Here is a 13,212-nt window from a genome sequence, read left to right as displayed (position 1 = left end):
TTATTTCAGACCTGATGAAACCAAAAGAAGAAATAACAAATGCAAGAGAACAGACAGATCAAGGTGATTTGATTTATTTAAGTATCTGCCTTTAATGTTTAACTAGTAATGACAAAGACACAAACACAATTATAGTTGCAGAAGTTTTCAATGCATTTTCTTACTGTCAAAGTCTTCATAATGATTTTCTCTGTTCATTTCAGATCTGAAAGTGGTTAAGGAGGAAATTTCACAACTGGAGGAGAAACCTCATCATTTGATACCAAAAGAAGAAAATTTCATGAATCAATGTCACCTCAATGAGCACACGAAAACTCACCTTACAGAAGAAAAACCTTACAGCTGTGATCAGTGTGGAAAAACCTTCACTCTATGGCAAGCCGTTTTAATATTTTTTCATTTACATTTACTAGTATCTATTTTTTAGTTACTAGTTCTTATTTTTTAGTTACTAGTATCTATTCGATTAGATACTAGTTCTTAATCATTAGATACTAGTACCTAAAAAATAGATACTATTGCTTATTTTTAGATACTAGTGCTTATTCATTAGATACTAGTACTTATTCAATAGATACTAGTATCTATTCATTAGATACTAGTTCTTAATCATTAGATACTAGTACTTATTCCAATAGTGACTATGATTAAATTATACTTTACTAGTTAAGAAAAATATAAAACTAGTACTTATTCTTTAGTTACTATCAACTTTTTTGATCAAAGATATCCTGAACTTTATAGATACTAGTACTTTTTGATTTAAGTATGCAAATAATATGTTGAATAATAATGAAGCAACATTATGTATTGTCATGTAGAAGTGTCCAGTAGGGGTCACTTTTGGGTAACAATTCACAGAATATAGGTAGGAACCTTTCTTTAGATAACAGGTGTTGCTGCAGGGAAGCAGCACACAGTTTGTTGATTGCTACACAAGGATAAGCTATGCCACTAAGCAAGTGAGAAATATGCAGCTATGTATTGGTAAATAATTTGAATTGTGGATTTTTTTTGACTGTTTGGATTCTTGCTTCTTTGAAATGAAGACCAACTAAATAATATCCACAAATTGGCAATTAACTTGTGAGTGGACATTTTAATAACAAGCCACCAAGTGTGTCTTGCATCTCTCAGCTGCTTTAAGTAATAGACTAGGGATGCAAATGTGTCACATTTCAGCAAAATGCAGTGAATAAAATCATAAAAATCATGTCCAGCTGTTACAATGTCAATTCACTAACCAGTTTTGTAGGTTATGTTTTACAATTTATAGTCACATTGTTTCCTGCAGTCTGTGTACATTGAGCACACATACTTAACTCTGTAGTATTTTCTCAACCGGATGCAAAAATACCTTGTGCATATAATGCGCAGAAGAATTGTGCTGAAGTTCATGTCTTATATTTATCTCTTATTTACGTATCACATGATTCCCATCACAGAAACATGCAAGGCAATGACAACACGCATTATTAAGGTCATGGAGTCACGTGCTGTACATTCTGCAGGGTTCCTGTCTTACATAAGATTAGATAAAGAAATGAAATTATAAAATTTTTGCCTTTTAAAAAAGTGTGTTTTCATTGCCTTTATATGAAAACTTTGTAAGAACAACTTTCACCAACTCAACTTTGACTTTGTACATTTATCAGGAGATAAAGCGTGAACTCAGCGATGTCAGGAACCACAAAAGTCAGGAAATCCCAATGCAGAGGTTCTTTAATGAGTAACACAATAAGCAGGTATGTATAGGAGATAACACTCTATGTCTTCATGTAAATGTGAATGTGTATGGCAAAACACTCTGTGTAGTCAGGTACAGGCAAGCACTCGAAGTGGGAAACCCAGCAGGGCTGTAGGACATCCACCTTCCGTCCACACTCGAAACAACCCGTCACAGGGCAGAGAGAGAGTTCCAGGCGGGGCACAGCAGGAGAGAGAGAGAGAGGCGGTCTTAGTCTTCAGCAGAGAAAGTGCTGGACAGCGCACAGCAGGCGTCCGAGTCTTATGCAGGATTACGCGCAGAGCGCACTGCAGCTGGACAGCGCTAGATGTAGTCGGGCGCTCAGAGAATCTGCAGACAGAGTGTTAACAGAGGCTAGGCGGGGAACACACCACTCGGGAGAGACTGACAGCGGGGCGGGGAATCTGAAGAGATAAGGCAGCAGAGAGCACGGTAAATAATCCAGACAAAACTACACACAGGCACTCGACACGACAGGACTAGAACTAGCCAGGCTAGCGGGCATGAACATACAAAGACGAACTTGCAAGGAACAGAGGAAACGAGGGGAATTTAAATCAAACCGGATGGGCAAATAATAAGGATCAGGTGTGGGACGCCGGTGAGAAGAGTCGGAGATAATGAGGTCACCAGGTGAAAGGCGCGCACGTGTGGAGCTGTCAAAACATAAACACAACACAACACATGGTGAAACAAAGACAAAGCGGCAAATAAGACCGAAATCATGACAGGACTCCCCCCCACGACCGCCACCGGGCGGTCCATGAGGAGGCTCACCCCGTCGCCGGCGGAGATCCTCTATCAGCCCAGGGTCCAGGATGTCCCGGGCCGGTACCCAGCACCTCTCCTCCGGACCATAGCCTTCCCAGTCCACGAGATATTGAAATCCCCTACCCCGGCGACGCATATCCAGTAAAGACTTAACCGAATACACAGGGGCACCATCTATAAGCTGAGGGGTGGAAGGGGTGGGGGCAGAGGGAACAGGGTTAAGGTGGAAAAAATACACAGGCTTCAGTTTAGACACATGAAAAACTGGATGAACCCGACCGAGTGCTGGGGGCAATCTGAGCCTGACCGTCACGTGATTAATGACCTTAACAATGCTGTATGGCCCAAGGAATCGTGGAGCCAACTTGCGAGAAGGCTCACGGAGAGGTAAATCCTTGGACGAAAGCCATACTTTCTGCCCACAGACAAAACGGGGCGCAGTTCTACGGTGACGGTCGGCCGCGGCTTTGGTTCGTCTGGAAATCTGACGTAATGTAAATCTAGCCTTTCTCCAGGTGCGTTTGCAACGACGGACAAAAGCCAGCGCAGACGGAACCACCGCATCGGGTTCCTGTGATGGGAATAAAGGGGGCTGAAACCCCATGGACGCCTCAAAAGGGGACATGTTAAGGGAAGAAACAGGAAGAGAATTATGGGCGTATTCAACCCAGGGTAACTGTTGGCACCAGGAGCTCGGATATTGCGATGTCAGACAGCGGAGAGCTCTACCTAAATCTTGGTTAGCCCGTTCACATTGCCCGTTGGTCTGAGGATGATACCCTGAAGACAAGCTAGCTGTGGAGCCTATTTGTCTACAAAATTCCTGCCAGAAACGAGAAATAAACTGTGGACCCCTATCTGAAACAACGTCTGTGGGCAGACCATGTAAGCGAAAGACGTGTTCGATCATAACCTGGGCAGTTTCCTTGGCAGTGGGCAACTTGGGCAAAGGGACAAAGTGAGCCGCCTTGGAGAAGCGGTCGACAATGGTCAAAACTACAGTGTTTCCCTTAGAACTAGGCAAATTGGTTACAAAATCGATGGCGATATGTGACCAAGGACGAGAGGGAATGGGTAATGGTTTAAGCAGACCAATAGGGGCTTGATGAGAGGCCTTATTACGGGCACAAACCTGACAGGCTAACACAAACTGTCTGACATCGGGACCCATAGAGGGCCACCAAAAACGCTGACGTACGGTAGCCAACGTTCTCCGAACCCCCGGATGGCAAACAAACTTGGACTCGTGACCCCACCGGATGACCTCGGAGCGAAGCGCATTCGGAACCCACAATCGACCCGCTGGGCACCCCTCTGGCACTTCCCCCTCCCGGCCGGCCCGTCTCACCCGTTGTTCTATTCCCCAGCGCAGGGCACTCACCACCCGCCCCTCCGGGAGGATGGTTTCGTCCCCAGCTGAACCGGGGCTTTCGAACAAACGAGAGAGAGCATCGGGCTTAGTATTCTTGGAACCGGGCCGGTACGAGAGGGTGAAGTTAAATCTGTCAAAGAAGAGCGCCCAACGAGCCTGACGAGAAGATAACCTCCTGGCTGAACGGATGTATTCGAGATTCTTATGATCCGTCCAGACCAGGAAGGGCTCCGAGGTCCCCTCTAACCAGTGACGCCACTCACCCAAAGCCAGTCTGACCGCCAGCAGCTCCCGATTGCCTATGTCATAATTTCGCTCTGCTGGGTTTAACCGATGGGAGAAGAAGGCACAGGGATGCACCTTGCCATCCTTAGCAGACCGCTGAGACAAAACGGCGCCTACCCCGACATCCGAAGCATCCACCTCCACAATAAATTGAGCAGCCGGATCTGGAATAGAGAGAACAGGAGCAGAGATAAACCGGGACTTTAAAATATCAAAGGCCTCCTGAGCACTGGAATTCCAGACAAACCTCTCCTTAGTGGAAGTGAGAGCAGTAAGAGGTTGAGCAATCTGACCATAATTTCTGATAAATCGCCGGTAAAAATTGGCGAAACCCAGAAATCTTAATAAATCCTTACGGGAGTCGGGGACTGGCCATTCGGCCACCGCTTTGATCTTGGCAGGGTCGGGACGGATCTCACCGGGGGCAACAACGAAACCCAGGAACGAAACTGACTTACGATGGAATTCGCACTTCTCCGCCTTGACATACAGCTTATTTTCTAATAGCCGGCGTAAGACTCGGCGGACATGCTGAGTGTGTTCCTGCATAGAGGGAGAAAAGATGAGAATATCATCTATGTACACAAAGACAAACTTGTTAACCATGTCTCTCAGCACATCATTAACCAGAGTTTGGAAGACAGAGGGGGCGTTACAAAGGCCGAACGGCAGAACGCAGTACTCAAAGTGTCCGGTAGGGGTGTTAAAGGCTGTCTTCCATTCATCTCCCTCTCTTATTCGCACCAGATGATAGGCGTTGCGTAAATCTAGCTTAGTAAAGAACTGCGCCCCCTGCAGGAGCTCAAACGCAGTAGACATTAAGGGAAGGGGGTACCTATTCTTAACAGTAATGTCATTTAAGCCCCTATAATCAATACAAGGGCGCAGGGAGCTGTCTTTCTTGCCGACAAAGAAAAACCCCGCCCCTGCGGGCGAGGTGGAGGGACGAATGAGACCGGCACGCAGGGCATCATTAATATACTGGTCCATAGCCTCTCTCTCAGGACCCGATAACGAATAAAGTCTACCCTTAGGCGGAGAAGTGCCGGGGAGGAGATCAATAGCGCAATCATATGGCCGGTGAGGAGGCAGGGAGGTGGCCCGGGCTTTACTAAACACCTGAGCGATATCCGCATACTCCGCCGGGACCCCGGTCAAATCGACCACCGGAACCTGAGGAAGAGAAAGAACAGAACCAGAAACAGCAGAACCAAGACATGACACATGACAAGACTGGGACCAAGACAAGATAATACTATTCTGCCAATCAACGTGAGGATTGTGTTGCGCTAACCATCCATGCCCTAAGATAATAGGAGATAGAGACGCATGAAGGACGTGCAACACAATCTCCTCACGATGATTACCAGACACAGAGAGACTCACAGGAGAAGTGCAATGTGTAATCCGCGCCATCTGCTGCCCCTTGAGGGACCAGACATCCAAAGGGGATTGGAGAGGGACAACCGGGACACCCCAGGCGCGTACCAGCGCTTCATCAATGAAGTTGCCCTCCGCACCAGAATTGAGAAGGGCAGTGGACGGATGATCACGCCCAGCGAAGGACAAAATGACGGGGAGTTGGGTACTGGAAACAGGGGAGAGTTTTGAAGAAGTGCCCACCAGGACTCCCGTACTCACTGATGGGCAGCGGCTTTTAACGGGCAGACCCTTGCAAAATGCCCGGGCTTCCCGCAATACAAGCACAGGGCCTTCTGTATACGCCTCTCTCTCTCTCTCTGTGACAGGCGCAAACGCCCCAGCTGCATGGGTTCTGGCTCGGCTGATGGCAAAGGTGAAGAAGGGGAAGTGGTGGTCTACTCCGTGAACACTCGCTGACGAATGGAGCGTCGCTGATTGCGAAGCAGTCTCCGGGCCTCGATCCGGAGAGCGAGATCAATGATGGCATCTAGCGACGGAGGAAGGTCATGAAGAGCGATCTCGTCCTGAAGATCATCGGACAACCCCTCTACAAACTGAGCTCGGAGAGCCGCTTCATTCCAGTGGCAGGCAGCCGCTAAGGTCTTAAACTCTATAGCATATTCAGTAACGGTGAGTCTGCCCTGAACAAGATGAACCAAGCGAGCTGCGGCGGCGTCCCCGCGCACCGACCGGTCGAAGAGTTTCTCCATCTCCTCCCTAAACTCGTCAAAAGACCGACAGCAAGGATCGCTGGCATCCCACACGGCCGTAGCCCACTCGCGCGCCTTGCCAACCAGAAGGGTGATGACATACGCAACCCGGGTGCGTTCAGAGGCATAGCGGCGGGGCTGGAGGGCAAAAACCAGAGAGCATTGTGAAAGGAAAGCCCGGCAGGAGGCGGGATCGCCATTATAAGGAGGTGGAGCTGTGACGTGAGGTTCCGTCTGCGACGGCTGACTGGGCTGGGTGGCATCATGACTGACCTGGTCAAGCCGAGAGGAAAGTTCATTCAAACGGGTTGATAAACCCTCAACCTCTTGAGAAGTGGTGGTGAGGCGAGCCGAGTGTTGTCCTAACCATGAACCCTGCTGGGCGAGCGCTGACCGGAGAGCATCAACCTCCGCGGGATCCATCTTGGCAAGTTCGTCCTGTCAGGAACCACAAAAGTCAGGAAATCCCAATGCAGAGGTTCTTTAATGAGTAACACAATAAGCAGGTATGTATAGGAGATAACACTCTATGTCTTCATGTAAATGTGAATGTGTATGGCAAAACACTCTGTGTAGTCAGGTACAGGCAAGCACTCGAAGTGGGAAACCCAGCAGGGCTGTAGGACATCCACCTTCCGTCCACACTCGAAACAACCCGTCACAGGGCAGAGAGAGAGTTCCAGGCGGGGCACAGCAGGAGAGAGAGAGAGAGGCGGTCTTAGTCTTCAGCAGAGAAAGTGCTGGACAGCGCACAGCAGGCGTCCGAGTCTTATGCAGGATTACGCGCAGAGCGCACTGCAGCTGGACAGCGCTAGATGTAGTCGGGCGCTCAGAGAATCTGCAGACAGAGTGTTAACAGAGGCTAGGCGGGGAACACACCACTCGGGAGAGACTGACAGCGGGGCGGGGAATCTGAAGAGATAAGGCAGCAGAGAGCACGGTAAATAATCCAGACAAAACTACACACAGGCACTCAACACGACAGGACTAGAACTAGCCAGGCTAGCGGGCATGAACATACAAAGACGAACTTGCAAGGAACAGAGGAAACGAGGGGAATTTAAATCAAACCGGATGGGCAAATAATAAGGATCAGGTGTGGGACGCCGGTGAGAAGAGTCGGAGATAATGAGGTCACCAGGTGAAAGGCGCGCACGTGTGGAGCTGTCAAAACATAAACACAACACAACACATGGTGAAACAAAGACAAAGCGGCCAATAAGACCGAAATCATGACAAGCGAGAGATGCTGTGCGCTGCATTGCCAAGTCCTCTGCCTTTTTGCAGACTTCAGATTTAGGGTACTTTTAAACTGTTTCAGCAAGTTTATATTTTTCTGTGGGTTAAAGATGAAAGGAATTAATTTATTCGTTATTGGAATTTGGGCCATGGATAGTGATTGGGAATCTTTTTGGATATTTTTTAATGTTCATTGGGCTGGTTTGATAAGCGAATCTGGCAACACTGGTTGTGGGATTAAGCTGTCATCATTTAGATCGTATTATATACGTATTATATAATATAATGTAAAAAACATTTTAATTAGATTGCAATGTTTAAGGTACATGTAAACTGTACTGTCTTAACCTAAATCATTAAATTCATTTGTATTGACAAAATTTTTTGCATGTAAACAGGGCCAGTGGTTTTCCAAAGTTACTAGCCACTCATCATGTTCGCTGGCCACAATTTTGTTGTTGGAAAAATATATTTTATGTTACTAAAATTTAACTTTGGCATGCTAAAATTACATATATTAGCTGGTATATACCTGGTATTAATACAGATCATATCATATATTTAGCTGCATGAAAAACAATCTGCCACTGAAAAAAAATCTTGAAATTTATCGCCTTCTTCTGAACTCTTTTCATCATCATAATCACCATCATCATTGTCCTCTATCGCCAATTGTTTACTTTAGGAAAGTGTATTTTGTTATACTGTGACTGTCAAGAATTGTTTGTGTTTGCAGTTGCTTGTTCTGTTCATCTTACCCAGTTCATATCACCATTTACCATCACTGTGTTGGATACGTGTTGTATAAACTACCTGTTGCTTTTACATCTGTGTCAATCCCATCTGCCTACCATAACAATAACATTCACATAGAGAATAAGATGTAATTCTGGAGGTGCTAAGGTAATACACCATACAGCTGGGTGTTGAGGCCTTCTCCTAACCTAAAATAAAGTAAGATGTATTCTCCAAACACACTGAAAACTGTTTTGAATAACTTGAAAGTTTTAGATTGAGGCAATACTCAATCCAACCTAAAACAGGGGACATTACTCCATCTGTGTTTTCAGTAGATTACTCTTAATCTAACACCCCCTCCAGTATCTTTATTTTAAACACTTAAATCATAATAGAAATTACTTGACACGTTTTTAAACTAAGAAACATTAACAATTTATTTTGCCAGGCAGGTTACACTTAAATCAACCATTCTGTTATTCAAATTCATCAATCAAAAATATTAACATTAATATTTTATATTATTATAAAATTTTATATCATTAAACCTCTCCACTGGTGGGTTTTCTTTGATTTCGGACAAAACTAGGAGGTGTGCATTCTTGCCCAGAGAGTGTGCACGCACTTTAAATCTCTTCAATCACTTCCATGCAATGTTTTATCTTTCCCGAAGTGTACGTGTGTGCGCTCAGACTGCGTCCCGTGCATTCACAAATCCATCAGCTCTCGCGCTCTCTCTGGTAAAAATGTGGCGCTTTGGTTCGCAATGCTCCGCTGATCGCACGCGCCTCTCAACAGACGGTCTCAGTACGTTGCGCTGGGTGCAGGGAGTGCTCATGGAAGTTTTAGTTTCCCAGTATCAGTTTGCATTGTTTATAATTTCGCATAACCTTTTAGAAAATTACAATTAAAAAAAGTATATTCAACCAGCCAAAGTGACTGGCTGTAAACTTGGCTGTCTTACCCGCCACAGCCGAAATCTACCCGCATTTGGCGGGTGTTATTGTCAAGCCCTGCATAAGATCATGTTTTTTTTTTTTTTTTGCAGATACCCAATTATGTGAGCCTGAAGGCTAGGAGGAAGGTTTAGGGTGAAATAATTTTTGATGAAGAGATAAAAGGGGTTGAATGAATGTGAACAGCAGCACCTGAGGGTCAAATGCAGATTATATTGCTTTACATTGTTATTGTAACAATATTCATACGGTATTAGAGCTGTGACTGAAAACTCGTGTGAAAAGAATAGACCCTACAGTAGGTTTGTCTACCTGTTCTTCTGAACTGCCAATAATCAATCCAAATGTCATAACATGATATTAATTCAACTCTCTACCATGATGAAGAAATTTTTTTACATAATATTGTTCACCCAAAGCAATAAATATTACACAAAGTCTTTATTTGCGTCTTTATGCTAACCGATTAGCCAGATATGCTCACATTTACAAAGCCAGTTACTAAACCATCAATATCACTTTAAATAGTATAATACATTGTATTACCATGTAAACTCTGATTGGATGGTTGAGAGGTACTCATGTTTATGTAATGATCTGTTTGAATCAAGATATCTGCAAACAGCTTCTTACTAGTTCCCTTTGAGGTTGAAGATATCTCCAAATAAATAAGTACTAGTAGTTTTTCTGTTTTTGATATCAACTAATCATTTCTGATAGTATCTATTCCAACAGTGACAAGTATCTTTTTAAATATTACTAGTAACTAATCATTAGATACTAGTAAGTATTATTTAACACTGGTGCTTAATCAATAGATACTAGAACCTATTTATAGACACTAGTAGTTATTCATTAAGTACTAGTACTTATATATTAGACACTAGTGTCTTTTACAATAGGTACTAGTAACATTTTTAATCTTACTAGTCACAATTGTTTTTGTACCTGTCATATGGAATGACTAGTCAAAATGGCCACTGTATAGTAAAATTAAAAATCTTACTAGTAAAATAAATTATCTTACTAGTTTCTATTAAAAAAAGTACTAGTGTCTAATGAATAAGTACTAGTATTTATTGAATAAGTACTAGTAACTAATTAATAAATACTAGTATCTAATAAATAAGAACTAGTATCTATTTAAAAGGTACTAGTATCTTACGAATAAGGACTAATATTTGTTTAATAGGCACTAGTATCTAATAAATAAGTACTAGTATCTAATGAAAAAGAACTAGTATTTAATGAATAGATACTAGTATTTATTAAATACGTACTAGTATCTAACTAATAAGTACTAGTATCTAATAAAGAATCACTAGTATCTAATGTTTAGGTACTAGTGACTATTGGAATACATACTAGTCAGAATTGAATAGTTGATATCTGAATGACCGATCTTCATAGAAATCAATGGGAAAATTTTGAGATTTGTTACTAGTAACAATGGAATAATTACTAGTCACTATTCCAATAAGTTCTAGTATCTAATGAATAAGCACTAGTATCTATTTAAAAAGTACTAGTATCTAATTAATAAGTACTTGTATCTAATTAATAAGTATTAGTATCTAATAAATAAGCACTAGTATCTAATTTTTGTTACTAGTATCTAATAAATAAGTACTAGTATCTAATGATTAAGAACTAGTATCTAATGAATAGATACTAGTATCTATTGAATAAGTACTAGTATCTAATGAATAAGCACTTGTATCTAAAAATAAACACTAGTATCTATTTTTTAGGTAATAGTATCTAATGATAAAGAACTAGTATCTAATCGAATAGATACTAGTAACTTAAAAATAAGAACTAGTACCTAAAAAATAGATACTAGTAGGCTAAATGTAAATGAAAAAATATTAAAACGGCTTGCCATATTCACTCGCAATTCTTGCCTTAATGAGCATATGAGACTTCACACTGGAGAAAAGCTTACAGCTGTGATCAGTGTGGAAAAACCTTCATTCGTAAACTCGCACTCAACAGGCACATGAGTATCCACACTGGAGAAAAAACTTGTAAATGTGACCCACTGTGAAAAGAGCTTCATTCGTAAGTTTAAACTTGAAGCACATGGGAATTCACACTTAAGAAAGGCCTTAAAAAAAACTTAATTTGCTCATTTTCACATTTGAAGAGTTCAGATGCAAAAACCACTAAATGCCACTACAGTCAAAAACAAGATAATAATATTAACCGAATGCTTTTGGCATGTATTATTCGTTCATCAAGTAGTTTCACTTCAAATTTGCTTGATCCCAGCCTCAGGCCATTCAGAAATACCAGTTTGTTAGCAGAATTCATTAAGAGTCTGATAGAAACGTGGTGCAAAAATCAGGGTATAGAGACAGAGCGCAGTTATGCAAATTTGATAAACACGCCCACCGGGGGGGGGGGATTCAATCCAAGCAAGAGGGCAAAATCTTGGTTCCAGACAAAAAAGATTGGCTCAATCCTCTGATCTCTACCCCATTGAAAACTTGTGGGGTGACAACAAAAATGCAGTTTCTGATGTTAAACCTAAAAATGAACAGGAACTGTGGATCTTGGGCTAAAATATCTGTTTCTGGGTGCCAGAAGTTGGTTGAGTTGATTTGACACAGATGTGCAGCAGATATCAACAACAATGGTTATGCAACTAAATATAAATAATTCAATAGTTTAAAGTGAAGTTAAATCTTAAGAAATTTCACTACAGAGAAAAATGTTGACACTGCTATTTTTTAACATATTAATTTTCATTTTATTTGCTTCCATTTAAAAGAACAAGACAGACTTGTAAACTGTGTTAATGCTTTGATTTGTAATTAAATGTGTAATGTTTTCAATACATTTGAAATATGGAAATAAACTGTTTTAAACATTTTTGCAGTTTATTCACTTTTATTAGTACACTGCTATTATTTTGAACACAACTGTTGTATGTAACAGCTGTTGCGTCACGCTCCCGTCCAGCAGATGGCGCAAACTCACCGCGTGTTGCATAAAACAACAGATGAAGAATAGAGGCGCACACTTCGAGCAGCAGTAAGGTTTGTGTTGTTTTTGTGTCTTTTTATTTGTGTGTGAGTAATGTGTGTTATCTTTGTGGTGACCGAAGTTTTATTCTTGCGTACTGTAAATAGTTTTTTACCACACACTTTGTTGTTTCTGTAGTCAGGAAGGTTTTGTTTCTTGATTTAACAAAGCTCCAGTCGTTTATTGAAATGATGTTTTTGTGTGAATATTATAATGGTGATGTGTTTGTGTTTAGATGTTCATCATGAGAGATCAGATGGATGTGATGTGCTGTAAATCAGTAGGAACTGATCTGTCCATGCTGGATATTGATGATTTGATGACAGAAATCTCTCAGCTGAAGAAAGAGGTGGCGTTACTGGAGTCAAAGCTCAGACAGAGAGATGAACTCAACACAAAGGTTTGTGTAAATTAAAACACTTAAACACTGTTTGTCATCATGATTGAGGTTTGTGTGTTTAGTGTTAATCCTATAGTGAAAGTACATCATCACAACTGTTTGTTTTAATGTTATTTCCAGGATGTATCTGGTGTCTCTCTCTGTGGCTTTACTGATCAAACATCTACAGATCTTCTGGTTTCTGTCTGTAATGAAGACCAGAAGACATCAGTGAATCTGCTGGACTGTGGGATAGAAGTGAAACAAGAAGACACAGAAGCAGATGAAGATTATTTGATTTATTCAGGTATGTACAGTTTTTCCTGAGACAATATTGGTCTTTCGTGGAGGTTGCTGAACATTTTTATACACTCACACATTAAAAAGTACCTCACCCATGTATATATAATGTTTATTAAATGTATTTAATATTTAAAAATGTCACTTAAACACAAAGTATGAAAAAATAAAAAATTGTATAACCTCTTCCACGCTATATAAAGGCTATGCATTTATCAGACACAGATATTATTTATTACTTGTCACTCTTGCTGTCATCATTTCTT

The 13,212-nt window shown here is 41.7% G+C and overlaps 1 protein-coding gene across 1 annotated transcript in view; it reads left to right on the top strand.

Annotated features, from left to right (window-relative positions):
• LOC135775187 (uncharacterized) overlaps window positions 1-13,212 on the top strand; it is a 31,677-nt gene that overhangs the window by 13,621 nt on the left and 4,844 nt on the right. Inside the window, exon 2 of the mRNA XM_065285223.1 lies at window positions 10-63. Coding sequence (XP_065141295.1) covers window positions 15-63 — 49 coding nt within the window. The 5' untranslated portion in view covers window positions 10-14. The remainder of the gene's footprint in view (window positions 1-9; window positions 64-13,212) is intronic.

The sequence above is a fragment of the Paramisgurnus dabryanus genome, chromosome 21 (genome assembly GCF_030506205.2).
Source record: "Paramisgurnus dabryanus chromosome 21, PD_genome_1.1, whole genome shotgun sequence".
In the NCBI taxonomy this organism is placed as follows: Eukaryota; Metazoa; Chordata; class Actinopteri; order Cypriniformes; family Cobitidae; genus Paramisgurnus; species Paramisgurnus dabryanus.
Note: the sequence above shows the minus strand (reverse complement) of the source record. Positions and strands in the feature narration are given on the sequence as shown.